At 39.2% G+C, this 19,479-nt stretch overlaps 1 protein-coding gene across 2 annotated transcripts in view; it reads left to right on the plus strand.

The window, feature by feature from the left end:
• MMP16 (matrix metallopeptidase 16) overlaps window positions 1-19,479 on the plus strand; it is a 195,625-nt gene that overhangs the window by 118,130 nt on the left and 58,016 nt on the right. For both annotated transcript variants that reach the window (XM_075826025.1, XM_075826026.1), the window contains one exon: window positions 2,057-2,361. In XM_075826025.1, the coding sequence (XP_075682140.1) occupies window positions 2,057-2,361 (305 nt within the window). The remainder of the gene's footprint in view (window positions 1-2,056; window positions 2,362-19,479) is intronic.

Consider the following 19,479-nt stretch of genomic DNA (forward strand, 5'->3'; position numbering starts at 1 on the left):
ACCTCTTCACTATCTGACGTTGATTGTAGTTTATAAACTCGGGTGAAATAAATCCATATTTTCAGTCTTATAATAATTATAAATTCTTTGTGTATTTATTTGCACTGTGTCTAGTTCTCTGACGTAAAAAGTAGAGTTTGACAGACGGAGGCAAAACATTACGCTGGAGACACAGCCTCATCACCCTCATCAGGACTGACACACAAAGGATATGAGAATTGTTGAGATGAATAGGTAGAGCAAACCATTGTCAGACAGACCATTCATTGATTCCTGCAGGCTGATGAGATTGATCATGCCAGATAACAAGATCCAATATTTTGTGGAGCCGCATAAAACACAGGACAATTTCTGCTCAGTAACAAGACACTTATTGTGCATCTGGTTTACAATTTTCCAAAATGTAAAATCAATGTTACAAGAGTACAATTACAGCCCGGGTGAAATCCTAATTACAATATAAAGATTCTACATAAATATTATTGTTGATTAATATATTTTGCTCATATGTCCAAGTCATATTCATTCTTTTTACTATTTGTGAGTGAGGGTTCATAATAGTTTAAGGCCTCATACACACAGCAAAGCCGTGTGCACGGAGCCTATACATTTCAGTCCCGCTGAAATCAGAGGGTTCGGCCGACATTAAAATGTATATGAAGAATATAATGTGTTTTTTATCTTTTTCCTTAAAAGATAAAGCTGATATGCCGCCAGGCCTCTCTCTTCGCTTAGACTCATTTAGCTCAGTATATGTGAGACAATTACCTGGTAATCTTTTTTTACGCACTGTTATTTGATTGTAACTTTCAGTGATGGTAAACTCCTTGGTGTGTTTGTAATGGGCTTGTCCTTAAAAACATCTGCTAAACTTAACAGGCAGAGCTGCAGTGGAAAGTATGTTGGCGGGTACGAGCAGTCTGGGCACGAGGTGAATTTCAGACCAAGGCCCTGTTCACATCATGTTTGTCATTTACACTTAGCGTGTACGTTTGGAAAGCTCCCGACACACATTCTAAACGTGTCCAAATGGCTCCAAGTGGTTCCTTTTGGCCTATGTCTGTCCGGTATACATCAGTATATAAAAAACAAAGCATAACTTAATAGACTACACTATTCTTAACTACGTAAAAAAATCGTATATGTTAAATATATGTTTTTTAATACAGTGTCCTATGGGTGATGGATGCCACTGTATGGTATATGTCACAGGCATCCCTTAAACGGAAACATCATGAGCTTTTCAATGGTTTCCGGGACACCATGCGTTAAACAGTGGCATCCGTCGCTCATAGACTATAGTGGCATCTATTTCATGGATACGTCATGGAAAGGTATTGAAAAGTTCATGACGTATCCGTTGGATGCCATTACATTCTTTGGGTGATGGATGCCACTGTTAAGCTTCCTTTACAGCCTCTGTTTAATGTATACGTCAGTAGTTTGTACAGTGTATAAGTTAAACGGAGACAAAAAATGTGATATGAACAGAGCCTGATTTAGACATTGCCCATTGCACGATGCAGCTAGTTCTCTGTAGTCACTGAACACAGGTCTGCCCTGACAGAGCACAGCTAAAAAGCAGCCAACACTGACATCCACTTCTTCCTTTAGTTTCTGTGCAGTTAACTACATATGTCTGTAATGAAAGATATATAGAGTGCTAAAGCAAAGCAATTTTTTTTTTTTTTTTACCAAGCAGGATGATCAATCCACCAGTTTCTGTGCATAAGGAGTCGATTTTCCGTGCTTGTGATGCATAAGGACTTTTTTCAAATCACTGACTTTTAATTCTCTTTATAGCGCAAGTCCTATAGAAAACTACAGATACTATATTGTGATATCATAGTAAGTCAGTTCTACTACATCAGTATATGATTTATCCTACACCCACATTTTTACTGAAATGTTCTACCGTATCTGGCTGCTTGTTTCCATATTAATATATCTTCTTCAATCTGTTCAATCTCTTGGAGTGGGATAAAGTCTAAATCAGCATTAACCTACATAAGATCATGTTTGTGATTAATACATCATCATTTTTTATTTTTTGTAGTATAAAGAACGTCACTCCAAAAGTGGGAGACACAGAAACACGTAAAGCCATTCGCCGTGCCTTTGATGTTTGGCAGAATGTAACTCCATTGACATTTGAAGAAATTCCATACAATGAATTAGAAAATGGAAAACGGGAAGTGGACATTACGATCATCTTTGCATCAGGTTTCCATGGAGATAGCTCGCCATTTGACGGAGAGGGGGGATTTTTGGCTCATGCTTATTTCCCAGGACCTGGAATAGGAGGAGATACCCATTTTGACTCTGATGAACCATGGACTTTAGGAAATCCCAATCATGATGGTAAGAGTTGACATCTTTTATTTATGTGTTCCTTATTTTGTTTTCATATAATAAATTATACTTTTCTGCATTTAAAGAAAAATTCTGGCACAAAATCGATCTCTTCCTTGGCCTCTTTTATACCACAAAGCAATAACCTGTCTAACGGCAGTCCACACCGGGGCCAACTCAGCATCATCTTCTCCCTTACATCTGGGATTAGGCACTGAAGGTACCTGTGAAAGGAAAGTACAGTTCCGGCGCCACTTTTAGGCTATGTTCACACGGGGTATTTTGCCGAGTTTTTTGACGCGGAAACCGCGTCGCAAAACTCGGCAGAAACGGCCCGAGAACGCCTCCCATTGATTTCAATGGGAGGCGTCGGCGTCTTTTTCCCGCGAGCAGTAAAACTGCCTCGCGGGAAAAAGAAGCGACATGCCCTATCTTCGGGCGCTTCCGCCTCTGACCTCCCATTGACTTCAATGGGGGGCAGGAGAAAGCGTATATCTCGCTGTTTTATGCCCGCGGCGCTCAATGGCCGCGGGCGAAAAACGGCGCGATAATTGCCGCGAAAATCGGCGTGCAGGGAGAGGAATATCTGCCTCAAAGTTCCAAACGGAATTTTGAGGCAGATATTCCTCCCCCAAAATACTCTGTGTGAACATAGCCTTAGATTGCGTCTTCTGTTGTTAATATATTTGTGTACTCCATAGCAAACAGGTTGGCTTAGAAATCATTCATTGGGAAATCTGAAAGACTCCTGAAGGAATAGTTTCAATGGGAATGATGTTGTTAATTTTTTAACTAGAATTTCCTTTTACGATAATGTTACAAGGTATCAGCAACTTTTGTACCTTAAAAAGAGCTGCTAAGGTGCGCCTTGATCAATGCCACAGTCCATAAACTGGCAAATATTGACTGTGTTGCGCCAACTTTACAATCTGAGCTCGTCGTTCTCTTTCAGGGTACTCTTTCAGAGTAAACATTTTTCAATGGCTGTCATTGAAGTTAGTGTCTCACTCTAGAAAAGGCTGCCTAGGGGGACTCCTGCTTGTAGACAGATCATTTTTGGTCTTATAGTTACCTATGTAGGATGCCACAACTGCAATACTAACTTTCCATTGGCAAAACCAGCAGGAAGAGATAGAGATTTCAGGTAATGATCCCAGTGAAAAATATACTTCCGCTAAGATCCCAATTATGTCTACTCTTTAAGTTGATGTTATACTCCAGGAGGAGCCTTACAACATGACCAGGTGTTAGCTAAAGACATATATTTGGTGAGATTTGTTTGTGCCTCCTCAGCACAGATGAGGGTTGGTAAGATACTTACCAATAGTGATGAATTCCAACTTATGTCCAGAATCTATGGTCACATGATCCCGGAAGCTAACCTACCTGATGACAGCGCGTCATCAAACATCTGACCTACAGGGGACAGGCTTAGGAAAGGAGCAGTCACAGTTCCAGCTCCTTTAGGTCACATTATTTATTTCCATCACTCTACGCAAGAGCTAAGTATAGTACATGCGCAGTATATCAGTGCGTACATGAATCAAGAGTTTGTCTCTTGCACTGACTGTGCATTCTCCTTACCTCCCAGCCAATTAAATAATAGTTTTATTATAGCAGGCACGGCTTTCCATTGAGAATAGTAATAGTATTAGAGACATTTTGGCTGTGCTGGGCTGGTGGAAAACGCTGAAAATGCAGTAGTACATGATTTTAATGGGGGAAGTGTTATTGGGGAGGATGTACAGAGCTCAGGTTTTGGCGGACTGGAGCGGACCTATTGGTCAAATAGTAAAGAGGGCTGGGATTAAGCAGCAGAAACAAGAGAAAGGCGTGACGGGATATGTAGTGCCGAAGCGCCCAATTCCCGGTTCAAACAGGAAGTGAAGGAGCGATTAGGCCGCAATATCGGAAGTAAGTTACTGCTACTAAAATGTGTTTATTAGATAGTTAAGGAGGTATTAACATTAGAGGAGCATTTCAGATGTGTTTGGGGAGTTTTTTTGGGTTTTTTAACCCCTTTAACTACAAGAGATACAATCTGAACGACGTTACTGGAATACAACTGAATGATAGAGCTGGTATAAAGATTTCAGGGAAAAAATATATAAATAGTTCTCGACCAGAAGGAAGAAAACTGTCTCTGAAGAGTCATTTACATTCCTACAATGTAAGTCTTCAGAAGGAGACTTAAGACATGACTGTCATGTAAATGGCTGTCTTCTTCTAGAGGAGCGCATTTTGCTTTTTTATTCCCCAGGCGGCACATATGAAGTCTTCATATCTTCTGTTAGAAATTATTATTTACCCCTAATTCATTAAATGTGTAGAGAACAATATCAGATACTGGTGGATTGTTTAGTTTAGGACATGTACCTGTCGACATACAGTAGATTATTTTTCTCCTGTTAAATAAGTACACTACGTCTAACTATGTAAATGTAATTGTAAGATTGCTGACTGGCTACAAACATTCATAAGGAAAATCAGGAAAGATTGGCACTTCATTTTCTTCATTTCAAGAAAGAATAAAACTGGAACACTGTATAATATTGTTTTCAATTTTTCAGAAGCATCTGTCAGACGGCATGTCGAGATGCAAGGACATATGTTAGATTGGAACTTTCCTGTTCAATAAATCATCCAACATCAGATTTGTTTGAGATAATATAAAGAGTATACAGTGTGCTAGGTGGTATTTTCTACATTGCTATTTTGTTATTTTTTGGTACATTGATGCTGTTACTCAAATATTGTACTATGCAATTTAAAACATCATTTTAATCCCCGATGTCCCAGAGGTGGTCCTCCACTTGGGACCTGCCTTTATCTGCCAGAGCAGAGCGCCATTGGTTGATAAAATGAATTGGGCCATGCGGGGGAAATGTGGGAACACCAGCAGCTTCCCCAGGATATATTTTAAGCAGTAATTGTCCTGATGGGACAACCACTTTAAGACAAGAGTTCCATGCTGTTGATTGTGACAGCAAAATTGCAGTAAATGTCAATGGTAAGTGCAAAAAAAATCACATGCAACTTTTATGAAAATTGCACTTTGGTTCCCTATGGGGAAATATTTTGCATGTGGCTTTTTGTGAAAATAGATAGGAAAAACGAAGTTTAAAGGGGCACAAAAATCTCAATGGTTGAAATTGCATGTGACTTGTCCAATATTTTTGAAATGACCATGTGACATTAGTTTAATGCTGTAAATTTGTCACCAGCCAGATAACATCTTTATAAATGCACTTCATATACATTTAGATTGAAAATATATAGTTTGCTAAGATTTGATTTAGCCAAATGCTGCCCAGACTCACTGAGTAATCCTGTAAGTTTGGGTCATCCCGCTCACAGGGTGATTGACAGCTTTTTCTGCATACAGGCTCATACATTAAAAGCTGACAATCACTTTGTTTGGGCGGAGGAAAAATGTATATAGCTTTCTACGCTAACGTATGAATAAAAAAATAAAAATAAAAAAAATAAATAAAAAAAAAATAAAATAAATATATATATATATATATATATATATATATATGCTGAAGCTCAAAGGTCATCTTCTAACCTATGCTTCCCTCAAACACCACAGCATAGAAGGCTTTACAGATCCATTTTCATATTTTTCTCTTAGGCAATAGGGTACCACTTGCTGAAGATGTTGGATTCTAAAGTGGGCTTTCCCCTTTGTTGAAACTGTGGTGGACAGAGAAAATATAAAAAGCCATGTCACTCAATTGTTCAGCATGAAGTTTCCCCATTAACTTGTCCATTCAGCAAGGCTAAACAAGCATGTGATTTCTATGGAGAAGGCGAGATAAGTGGGTGCCAGAGTCCACTAGCGCCTCTTATCTCAGGGGAACTAAAGGAATGGGCTGGTTAAAATCCAGTCTGTCTAATTTTTCTCTCAGTTGGGCTGTTCCCATAAACATAAAATTCTCTATGACCAGCTCAGTCTACCTTATCAACTTATGTCCAAATGAATCTACAAACATAAGGATTTTCTGGCAATGCAGCTGGCATCCCTAAAGCCTTATTCACATGAGCGTGTTTCTCGTTAATGTGTTGTCCTAATTGACAGCAAACTGACCAATGCAATTTACTGGGGCTATTCACACATCCGTGTTTTCTCATCGTGAAACTCACCGCATGTCCTATTCTGGTCCGTAGTTGCAGATCATACTCGCCCATTGAAGTCTATGGGTGCGTGAAAAATGGACCGCACAGGATGTGGTCCGTGTGCTATACGTGTTTGTCACGCATCCGTTGCTAAAGTAATACCAGGAAGTGCTTGCAGAGGAGAAACACGGATGAGAAAAACAGATGACATATGGAAACCACACTGACGCAACACGGACAGTCATATGAATGAAAACGGACCATTTTTTGCGGACGTAATTCGGAAACGCTTGTGTAAATAAGGCCTTTGAGGTAGGAAAGAAGAATTATTGATTAAATACATTCTGAATTTAAATGTACAGAGAGGGTTTAATGATATCTAAGAATTTTTGGAATCAGGATAATTAAAGGGAAGCAAAGCAGATATATTTTTCCATCAATTCTTTTACTGTTAAAAATAATAAAAATAATAAAGTCAGGCAATTGGGAACAATAAGGGCTTGTCCACACGTAACAGAATTGCTGCGTATTTTCCCTCTAAATTGCGGAATAAAAATACGCGGCAGAACACAGTAGCAGCAAAGTGGGTGTGATCTAACAAACGTCATCCACACGGAAAAACAAACGTCATCCACTGCGGAAAAAAGTACAGAAATTCACCTGCGGTGCGTAATTTTAGTTCTGCAGCATGTCAATTATTGCTGAGGAAAGTGGACTGATTTCCTGCGTTTTTCTGATGTACTGCGTAATTTTCTGCGGAAACGCTGCAGAATTTCTTACAGGGGTGCAAATGACATCACATGAAGAAGAAATATCACCATCACACAGCCCTTGAAAAAAACACACCAAAAAACTGCAGCAAAAATCTGCACTATTTTCCGCAGTAAAAAAAAAACATGAAATGGTCTGGATTTTTCACAGCAAATTGTCTGCCAGTTGATACGTAAATGCTGCAGAAATTTTCTGCAACAAATCCGTTACATGTAGACAAGCCCTTAGAGGCCTGACTATAAAATTGCCTCATTGAAACAATAGACAGATTTAATTGCTAAGCTCATTTTATGATAAAGAAATTAAAAAAAATGATTGGGGATTAAGGATTAAAACTGGTCAGAGAACTCATTTTACTGACATATACAACTGCTATCTTTTTTAGCTGGAAGCGAAAGTATATACAGGTAACCCTTGTATTAAATAAAATTAGTTAAAGCTATGGAGTCAGAAGAAATACAAAAACATCTTGGGGGCAAATTATCGTCACTGACGTTTTATACGCCATTCCTAATCTAAAAAACGCTGGAGCAAGATGCATCTAATTTAATTAGAGGCAAAAGACTTAATAAATTAGGCCCATCTCTGGCTGTCTGTGCTCCAGTAAATCAAATCTGCACCAGCTGTGATCTGGCGTAGTTATTTTGCTATAATTTACACCAGTTTTCTGCTGTCAATTATAGTAAGTTTATCAGGCTGTGGTGGACCCTCACCCTGCTAAGCCCTGCCCATGGTTTAAAAGTAGAGGATGCAGCGTAAAAATGGAAAAGTTGGCATTTTTTTGCGCAAAAATCTATTTTTTTCCCCCAAATTTTGACTTTTCTATGCGTAGAGTGTTTAATAATCTCTTCCCTTGTGTCTAAATGATATAATAGTCTAATTATTATATGGATAGATTTCCAATGAGGTGTAGGGAGAAATGGGAAAAGGACATTGGTAATTTTTTTTAGATAATCAGTGGTTTAGCGTTATTGGTGTCACGGCTGTGGGGTATGTGGACCCACTAGACCGCTCCACCGTAGCAGAGTAGCAGCTGGCCAAACAATAGCCAATAACAGTCACTTGGACAAGAGTACCTGGGAGGATGTTCAGGCAGTTGCTCGGAGTAGCAGACACATGGCACAGGTGATGCTTGGCGGGGCAGAGGACACAAGATGTGGCAGATGGCACCAGGCATGGCAGATGATACCAGCCATAGCAGATTATACCAGATGTGGCAGATAACACCAGACGCAGCAGATGAGGCACACACGACTCCAACAATAGTCTTAGGAACAGGAACGAAACACAGCGACAGTATATGGAAAGCATGAAACGGGAACACTGTGAGCAGAATACAAGTAAGGAACCACTTGCATAGACGAACACAGGAAGACTAACAATGCTCAGGCAAGGAGCAGAAGGGCAGAGCCCTTTTTACATCCAGGGTATCACTGGATTGGTTGGGAAACTTTAGACAGGTGCACGTGTTGGCCCTTTAAGGCCGGGAGTGAGTGCACGCACCCTACGGGACACAGGAGAACACTGCAGCCATGTGTGTCGACATCTCTGAGGAGGGAGACGCCGACATGAAGATACAGTCCTGCGATCGCGGTTGCCGGCAAGTGGGACGTGCCAGTGGTGGCATAACAATTGGTTCATGAAGGAGATGTCTCTCAAGGCTTCTCATAGGATTTATTTTTTGGTTTATAATTCATACAAATGACTCCATGTAATTGGGGGAAGATGGGTTTGAGATAAACTTCGAAATAATTCCTTGTGGGGTGAAATTGGAAAATTGCTATTCCTCCATTGTTTTTTAGATTTAGTTGTTAAAGAGTTCACCGTGCGGAAAAAACAACGTGTTATTCTGCGAATCAATACGATTATGGTGATACCAAATTTATATTGTTTTTATGATGTCTTTCTTTTACAAAGAAAAAACTGTGTCGCTGTATTCTGAGACCCATTATTTTATTTTACCGTTGATTGAGTGGTGTGAGGGCTTGCTTTCTTTTAAAGATCTGCACAATGCAATTTTTGTTGGTAACATTTTATTGTGCATACACATTTTTGATCACTTTTTATTCCATTGGGGGGGAACAAGGAGAACAAAGAAAAAAAAATCTAGTATTGTGATTTTTTTTTCCAACGTTGTACACCGGCAATACACAGCTGACACCCACAGCGTATGGAGCGGGTTTAGCCTGTAAGCCCACTCCATACTTCTCCCGTCACGCCATGACGTAAAGTGTAATCATGGTGCGGCAAGTGGTTAAACGATATTTGTACATTAGATATACCATTGGATCCAAAGATATGTGTGTTGGTACATTTGAGGCATTTAAGACACTCTGAATTCAAACACATCTTAAGGTCTTTGACGGTCAGCAAGATAACTCTACAGATTTAGATGTCCAATAATATGCCATTGGTTGCAAATTAGAGAAATAAAATCACTCAAATGATAAAACTGGAAAAATTTATATACCAAAAACGGAATAACACAACCAAATTAAATATGTTTTGGGATGTCTCTTCTAAATATTTTGTGAATATGCAATAATAGGGCGGTCTCTTATTTTTTTTCTTTCCTCTTCTCATAGGTAAGAGGTTGGTGGGAGGATATGGATAGGACATAATAGCTTTCATGATGTTTTTTTTGGATGATATAAAAATGTAATTTATATAAACATTATATAAAAACAAAAAAAACTATTGTTCTACATGTGGGCGGCCCAAGCTGTCATTTTATTATGGTAATAGTAATGGACATCTTTCTGCCGTTCCGATAGCTTATTCTAATGCTAGAATAAAGTGCTTGTAAGATCTGAAACTTTTGTCTCTTTATTCCAAAGCCTCGACACATTTGATTGAACTGGAGCTGATGTAATACATGAAAAACCTACATAAACAAGTTACAATAAAGATCTAAAAATGTTTGCCAGCTTATATTTTGCTGCAAACAGATCTTGAAAGCTGACAAGTGAAAATCTATTTTTTGCATGCATAAATGACTCTTTGTCTAATTTCTACAGGCAAAAAATACTTGGCGTTGAATCTAAGATGTTTACTTCAATGCTTCCTTTGATAGATAGTAGCAAATGTGCAGGAAATTATGCCAGAGCCAAAAATAATAGTTTCTGTTTTAAACTCCAGTGAGATTGTATTCACAATAAAAGTAAAAGGGTTTGTTCTAAATATTAATTGATTTGGTGTTTAAGACACTCGGAAGATGGCGCTGAGGCACATGGTGGAGTTGTACAATCTTCTACTTAAACATCATTCACATTTGCATGTGTTGGCATTACATTATGTTTATATGGAGTAGGTGCAGAATTTGGTGCCAATGTTATTCTGTGGAGATGTTGATGCCTCTGATATGTTACAAGAATATTGTCCCGCACACATTGCGTAATTATAGGATGCCGTTTTATGCTGTGTTGTGCTCTGTTTTATGACGTTTTGTGCTCTGTTTTGTTCTCTGTTTTATGCTCTATTTTTTTAGTGCTTCTAGGAAGAATTATGTTGCATAATATACCATACATACATAATTGAACTGACCGCAATACAGTGAACAGTACCCTGTCAACAGTCTCTGTCCAGAGAAATGGATCCCAAAATTGTTAGGGCTTATGCAAGTTTGATCAAAGTAGGTGTTAAAGGGCTGAGGTAATGGCGGGTTTCACCTACTTGTATCACCCGCTATTATTACCTCCTTTATAATCAGGGTCACTAGGGTTATGCCTAGTTTCCCTACCTTTTCCTTATACTAACGTTTGTCTACTTGCTTTGCTGCTACGTAAGTGTATACGACTGAGTAAATACAATTGTATAGTTAATGAAGTGTAATATTTATTACTAACAATAATCGCACTTACATATAAAATACACAGTAACCAATCACAGTATAGTATCAGTATACCCCAATACATATAACAAGTTAATATATATTGAGTATACTCACACTATACGTAGTATAGTATAAACGGGGTATCACAATCCTATGTTATACCACCACCCACTTACCTAAACATACATATGAGTTACGTTATACAATACACATGCTCACTGTTTCTGTCCCACTCCCTCCTAGCAATAACTGTCCCTGTGCACTAAAGGGTTAACACGGAATAAGGAGGATAAAGGGTTAACAAGGGAAATGGGTTGCTATGTAACAGGTAAATGGTGGGAAAGGGTTCACAGGTACCAGGGAATGTACAGGTACCAGGGGATGTACAGGTAAAGGGTTAAAGTAAGGAGGGGGGAGACTGTGAGTGTGGGACAGTTGACCCTCTTATACCTTGTCCGTGCACATCTGTGTGACATCACATGCTCATGCACATGTAAGGGGGGGAGGGCATGGGTTTATGGCTTCCCCCATGGAATCTCATTACCTGGCGAGGGGGCGCAAGCAGTAGGAATCTTTCACTCCCCCCCCCAGAATCTCGAGGGGGAAGGAGGTAAGTTAATCAGTGGGGAGGTCCTGTGGTACAGGAGTGCATCACAAGATACATCCCCAATTACCTCTCCGGTCCCCTTCTGAGTAGACAGGGAATCAAAGGCAGTATCTCCTGACTCACTCTCTGCTAATCAAATCAGGACAATGACTAATTGGCATTGTCTTCTTTTGAGTAGATTCCTACGACCAGGTCTGTGAATCTACAGACCTGGCTCCTGGGACATCAAGATATACATATTATATATATATATATATATATATATATATATATATATATATATATATATATATATACACACATATACCCCCCCATCTCCATTGAAAGGGGTCACTTCCCTTTACAGTAGGCATTTCCAGGCTGTTTTGAGTTTATTCCTGGTCGGAACGCGATTTGAGATTCAAAAATGTTGGGAGTTATGTATTACTGCTTTAGGATATCTACCACATTTTTTCCCTAAAATGAACAAAACGCTGTGGGTGTAGCATGCGTTGGTCAATCATTGCTATTATTTTGTACGTTTGGAGACCTTCTGGTTCAAATACATAGATGGGGATTAATGGGATTACAGGTAGAAACCGATTTTTGTGTCCACGTTAAGAATAGTTGGACTAGAAAGGAAATGTTAGAAATACATACAGTATATACGCTTGAACCGTTTTGATAGGATTCCAAAGCAACCAACGTGTTGGCCAGGATTGTTTTTAACCCATAACCACAGTGCTGCAAAGCATAAATCCTGACCACAACTAATCTGCCAGGTCCCCTTTGAGGGTTAGAGTTTGATTTAGTATGAACCAGCCCTGGAGCGGGTGCTCTCCTCTTTAAACATTCTTGTGTAGCCCCATTAAAGAACAGTAAGGATCTTGCAAGGTCACTGGGCACTGAATATGTAGAGATCTTTGGCAATTGTTGTCACTGTCAAATTTTCTCTATAGTTTCCACTACTTCTTATATATCACACCATTTTACAATAAAAGATAAGTCGTTGGTTTTGAAGGTCCTCAGTTTAGATGCCACTGTAAAGTCCGGTGGTCTGTCGCTTTGTCACTGTAATTTGCTCACTTTGAGCGAACTGTTTGTCTCTTAACGTCACAGTTTCATGGCTGGTTACAGTCTAATGCATTTTAATTGCTTTACTCCTATGATGTGCTGACAACTTTTGCTCCCAGTAGAATGAATACTCAAAATCATTTTTTCCTTAACAACGAACACATTTTATGTTGATGAAACTTAGCAAGTACGGTTTAATTACTTGATTGCCAATCATCTGAAAACTGGTAATTACCCTGAGGTTTCGAGGACAGTTTTTTTGATTACGAGCACTTCAGTTCATTCACCTGGGCATAAGTGCCAATCTCTGTACTTCACCTATCTCTGTATTTCAACTACCAATTTTGTGTTCAGCTTATTTTCTCTCTGTTCGTCAAATTTAATTTCTTACCGACAGGGAAAAAAACATCCTCACAATCTGCCATAGGTTCACAGAAGACTTAAACGGAGACAATATACATGATTACAAATTCTAAAACCTTCACGTTAGCTTGAAAGGAATCCAGAACACATCACAGTGTGAACAAAGTCATTTATAGCATCTTATCTTCTCCAGATTCTGCCGCTTATGGAGAACGTTGGGGCAAATTTACTAAGACTGATCGGCGCTCGCTTGCTCCTTTCACAAGGATATCGTATGGGGAAGAGTGTTCGTTACTCCGATCGCTCGTCCCCATATATTTCTATCATGGCGACAGCGCATCTGCCTGTTTATAAATAATATTTTAGCCTGCGTTCACTATACTATCACCTGATGAACGAGCTCGTTCACCGGCTGATTGTTGCCCTGTTTACATAGGGCAATTATCGGGAATGATCATTTTGTAAATACATATTTGCCCGATTAATTGGCCGGTGTAAAAAGTATCTTTCTGGCACATGCCTTGTAATAAATTTGTTGCTTCTTCTGCTGTCTGTGCTCCAGAAAGGGAAACCTACACCAGCTTGTAGCTGGCCTAAATTTCTGCTATAATTTGCGCCAGTATGGGGAGTAAATTATAGTAAATGTGCTGGTGGCCCAACCACTTTTGTAAAAAAAAAAAAATCTAATTGCATCTTTTGATGCATCTGCAACTTTTCTACAACAGAAAACTGGCAGAGAAAAGTTGATAAATTACACTCGTTTTTTTTTTAGCTATGTACAGATGGTATACATTATATTTGGGCAGTGGGAGTATCTAGACATAAGGGATTGTTCCATCAGGATTAGCTGATCGCAGGAGTGAAACAGTTCTAGGGGATGCCCGGTTGGGACAATGGCTACATTTTCGTAAAACCTGAAAATTTAGGTGTAAGTAGAATTAGTAGATCAAGAGTTGTACCTTATTTCCTCAACTCTTTCAATAAAGATTTGTTTTCATTTTTGTTCGGATTAATCAAAAGCTTATATATATATATATAGATATATAAATATATATATATATAGTCAAGTCACATTATGACCACCTCCTACATTCGACGTTGGCAGCGCATAGCCCATGAAGGAAGTGATGTGTTGTGGGCTGGCTTGGTGGGTATATAAGGTGTGAGATAGGCTGTCTGAACACATATCACTCATTGTTGCCATGGGTAAAAGCGGCGATTTATCAAAGTTGCAGAGTTGACTTTCGGGCCAAGGGTGGCAGTATTTCTCAAGCAGCGCAGTTTGTGAACTGTTCGCATACTGCTGTGGTGAATGTGTATCACGAGTGGACAAATGGCACCAATGGGAATAACCGACGTGGAAACTATGGAACCCCAGGTGTCATTGATGTAAGAGGTGAAAATTGGCTACGACGGTGCGCATGGACCGATTGACAAGCTACAGTGGAGCAGCTCACCTTGAAAATCAACCAGGGGGCTACCAGACGTGTGTCTAAAACAACAGTTCAGAGAACCCTACTGCGTATGGGGCTCCGAAGCAGACGGATGATCACTGCTCCTATGCTGACAAAGGTGCATCGGAAATAAAGGCTTCAATTTGCACGGCAGTATTGGAACTGGAACACTGATGATTGAAAAAGGGTTGCCTTCTCCGATGATTCACGTTTTCTGCTTCATCGAACGGGTGGACGTTGGCGTGTCAGACGAGAAACATCAGAGAACAAACACCCTGCAACCATTGCTGGAAGAACACAAGCTGGTGGCAGCAGCGTTATGGTCTGGGGAATGTTTTCATGGCATTCTCTGGGCCCACTCATCCATATGGAAGGCACTCTGAACCGATTTGGGTATGAATCCATTGTTGCAGATCACGTCCACTCATACATGCTGTTTGTCTTCCCTGGGGCAGATGGAATCTTCCAGCAAGACAATGCGACTTTTCACACGGCTAGAAATGTCCGACAGGGGTTGGAAGAGACCGACGAATACTTCCGTGTGCCCCTTATTCACCAGACTTGAAACCAATTGAGCATCTGTGGGACCACCTCGATAGTGTTGATCGCACTATGGATCCTTGCCCACGCACCCCCCATCAAATATGAGATGAACTGCAGTCAGCATGGCTCCAGATACCTGAGAAAACTACCAGCATCTTATAAAGTCACTCCCAGCCCGTCTAGCTGCTGTCCGTGCTGCGCATAGAGGTTACTCTGGATATAAGCTGGTGGTCATAATAATGTGACTCAACTGTGTCTGAGTGTGTGTCTGAGTGTGTGTGTGTGTGTGTGTGTGTGTGTATGTGTGTGTGTGCGTGTGTGTGTGTGTGTATATGTATATATATATATATATACACACATACATATATATTTTTGGTTACATTTCTTAAAGGTGTGGTCTTATCAAGACAACACCTTTTCACAATTAAGCTAGCCCAGCGATCAGCTGATCTCCACGGGACCAACTTCAGGAACCTCCGATGATCAGCTGTCACTGCTGGAGAACACTACAACCAGCGGGCTTCCAGTGCAGGGAAAATTTTGTATTACTTGCTGCCATTAAAATAAATGGACAACTAAGGACCGGTTGGGTCAGTCCGAGCCGCTCTTTGTAAGCAGCTCTCCTCTGTGGCTCATAGAGGATTGTCCCAAGCAGGTAACTGCCCTTCTATGACATACATATGTCCTAATAGGTTATATAGAAAGAGGTGGTCTGTATGAAACAATTCTATTAAGGTTGCAGTTGTTCAACTACCATAAAACAATTGAATATCCTTTTTGCTATCATCATATTTTTTAATTCACTGACGAGCACTATTTGTCCACTCTAAAATTAGAGAAAATTAAAAAATTGAAATCCCCCGGCATTTCCAGTGTGAACTTAGCCTAACTTGTTTTGCAGAAGTATATGAAATTAACCTTATTTTGGCACTTTTACCATGAAAATATAAACACATATTAACAAACCACCACTCTGTTCCATCCATTATGCAAAGCATATTGTGTTCTCAATCATTTAGAAGCCAAGTTATATCCCATTGAATCACAGTTCAAATACATGCAGCAAATGTTTGTGAAAACATAACCACTGAATTACAGAGCATCAACATCGGAGTAGCATCCTGCTATAAAATATAAGGTTATTTGCTTTAAATTGTGGCTCTGTTTTATATTAATATATTTTTTTAACCCCTTCCCGCTATAGCCATTTTTCAGATTTTCATTTTCGTTTTTTCCTCCCCACTTCCAAAATCCATAACTTTTTTATTTATAGATATAGCCGTATGAGGGCTTGTTTTTTGCGGGACGAGTTGTAGTCTAGTGACTTATGGGGGTTCCGGCGGTGAGGGTCCCGGCGATCAGATACTTATTCCGTATCCTCTGGATAGGTGATAAATGTCAATTCTGGAAATAACCCTTTAATACCTTCAGTTCTGAGAACCTTTCGAAAAATTGACATACATATGTGTATATTATATTAACTGCTCTTCTGATTATCTAAACCTTTAGATGCATTGTGTTTTAAGTTTGTTGCTCCTTTGAGTGTGCTATACCTGTAAATGTGAATGACACATAAAAACACATTATATCATATGTATTTGTGTATGCTCCATACAGTTTAGTCTGTACCATGAATTGAAAAATGTACGGTATGTAATATTTTCAAGTTGCTATTTTAACCAGTTCTAGTAGACATGATTTCAGGGGTCTAAGTTGTCAGCTCTGCCTTTTAGGGTCATGAAAATCTGTGTATCAGTAATGTATGTTTAGCGAGTAAAGTTTATATATGAATTCCAATGGCGTCTGTTGTCAGTTTCTGGGACTTGTTAGCAATTTCAGACATAGCAATGAGACAAGCACTGTACATCTCTTGTAAGCACTGGTTTTCCACTGACATGATATACCTTACCTATATCTACGCTGAATCCCTGCAGATAAGAATAACATTAACATGCTTGACTTCAGAGCGCTATTATTAGGTTTTATCTAACCAGTGCCAAGTACTGCAGCTCTGCTAGAAGAGTCTGGGCAAGGACTTCCTTCCTAAAGGAATCCCACAATTATTTTCTTAGAAGTGTATATACAGTAGCACCTGGAGGAAACCGGATCCATTCCCATGGTTTCTGTGCTATCTTATTATAAATGCTCTATAAGCCGTTGGTCATAGAAATATATTCAGGAGCCTAGTTTCTTCGGCATAAAGCTTGAGCGTACTCACTTAAAAGGGCTGTCTGAACTTGATAATCCCTTTCCATACACCCTACTAGGGCTTATGGACATCATAGAGGGAAGTCCGCTGCTCGAGACTACCCTCTATGAGCCAGAGCGGAGAGACCACTAAGTGTCTCTCACTCTGGTGGAACAGGTTCGTCCATTTTTCATATGGACAGCCATCCATTTGAATGGCCACATGTAATACTACATTTCACCTGTAGCAGCCACTGCAGGGAAAATGATCAGCCCATGACAACTTCAGCTGTTTGCCGGTGGTCTTTGTAGCCGGACTCGGTAGCTCTCATATTAAAGGTGTTGTCTTCAATAAGTAAAATCGATTTTATGAGTGTCCTCATAGAGTGTACACAATGAGTACACTATAGAACATCCCGGTTTAAATTATAATAATTTTGACATATATTTCTGTTAAGTTATTTGTTTGATTAAATGCATCATCTATACCAGTAATACATTCTACGTATTTAAAACGTTTTCTCTGTGAATATACATAGCATATTAGTAATGTAGCACAACACGTTCTATATTTTTTCCAATTTCCAATTTTTGCAATTTATTTATTGTTATATTTCAGCCCTCAAGGTGGAGTTAATGTCTGTTCTGGACTTATGCAAATTCAAAGTGTTATCACAGTCTATCTTGGATTAATATTGGCTCTGTGGTCATCTCATGTAAAATTTAGCAACTTTCAATAGCCAGCGCAGCATCTGAGTGGTTTTGGAGGAAGGGGGCTCCCTCTCTGCAGGGTGCCGGTGTCTTCTATGGTAGCCGGGGGCCTAATAAAGGCCCCAAGATCTGCCTCGAGTCAATGCCTGCTAGGCCATGTCTGTCCATTTTACACTGACAGGCAGTAAAATACTGCAATACTATATTATAAAAGCGATCAGATGATCGCATAGTGAAGTTCCCTAGTGGGACAAATAAAAAAGTAAAAAAAAGTTTAATAAAAGTTTATAATAAATAAATAAAAATCCAAAGTAAAAAAAAAATTAAAAACACACTTTTGCCCCTCCAAAATGTTTTATTACATAAAAATAAAAGTAAAAAAGTTACACATATTTGGTATCACCGCGTCAGTGACGGCCCCAACTATAAATCTATTACATTATTTAACCCGCTCAGCGAACGCCGTATGAAAAAAAAAAAAAACAAAGTTAGAATTGCTGTTTTCAGTGCATCCTGCCTTAAAAAAAATTGATAAAAACTGATCAAAAAGTCGCATCTACTTCAAAATGGTACCGATAAAAACTACAAGTCGTCCCCCAAGAAAAAACCCTCATACAGCTGCATCGGCGGAAAACGAAAAATGTTATAGCTCTTAAAATATGGAGACACAGTAACAAATAATTTTTAAAAAAAAAGTGTTTTTAATGTGTAAAAGTAGTAAAACTATATCAAACTATATAAAGAAAACAATATCAATTTTGTATCGCTGCAATCGTAACAACCCGCTGAATAAAGTTATTGTGTTATTTATACCACACAGTAAATGGCGTAAATTTAGGACGCAAAAAAGTGTGGCAAAATTACTGTTTTTTTCTCTCCCCCCCAAAAAAAGTTAAAAGTTAATCAATAAATTATATGTACCCCAAAATGGTGCTATTAATATATACAAGTTGTCCTGCAAAAAACAAGACCTTATACAGCTATGTCGACGCAAAAAGAAAAAAGTTAGAGCTCCGTGAATGAGATGATGGAAAAACGTAAAAAATAACTTGGTCATAAAGGCCTAAAATAGGCTGGTAACTAAGGGGTTAAATCCGAGTGAGTCCAGTTGGCGATTGTGAAGTAAAACCGGTTGCTTTTGCTACAGGACGATCAATAGCTATCTTGGTATATAACTTGTTCTACTAATAAATTGCTTGTTCTGCTTTAATAAACTGTCAGAGATCAAATGCTCGTAGCCGTATAGCAATTTATATGGTCAGTGTGCAATTTCTGTTGGGGGTGTCACTGGCATTGTGTCATGTGTCTAACATACGTGTTGCTGGGCAGATCCGATTGTGCTTTGTTAGTCTTATTCCCGATAACGCAAACAACTAGTGACAATGTAACAAAGCGATTGTTAGCACCTGCTCGTCTGTTATACAATTATTCACGAATGATTTCCTAAGCTAATTAAGTATTATTTGAATTGTTTATGAGGGTGTAAT

Source organism: Rhinoderma darwinii, chromosome 5 (genome assembly GCF_050947455.1).
Source record: "Rhinoderma darwinii isolate aRhiDar2 chromosome 5, aRhiDar2.hap1, whole genome shotgun sequence".
Lineage (NCBI taxonomy): Eukaryota > Metazoa > Chordata > Amphibia > Anura > Rhinodermatidae > Rhinoderma > Rhinoderma darwinii.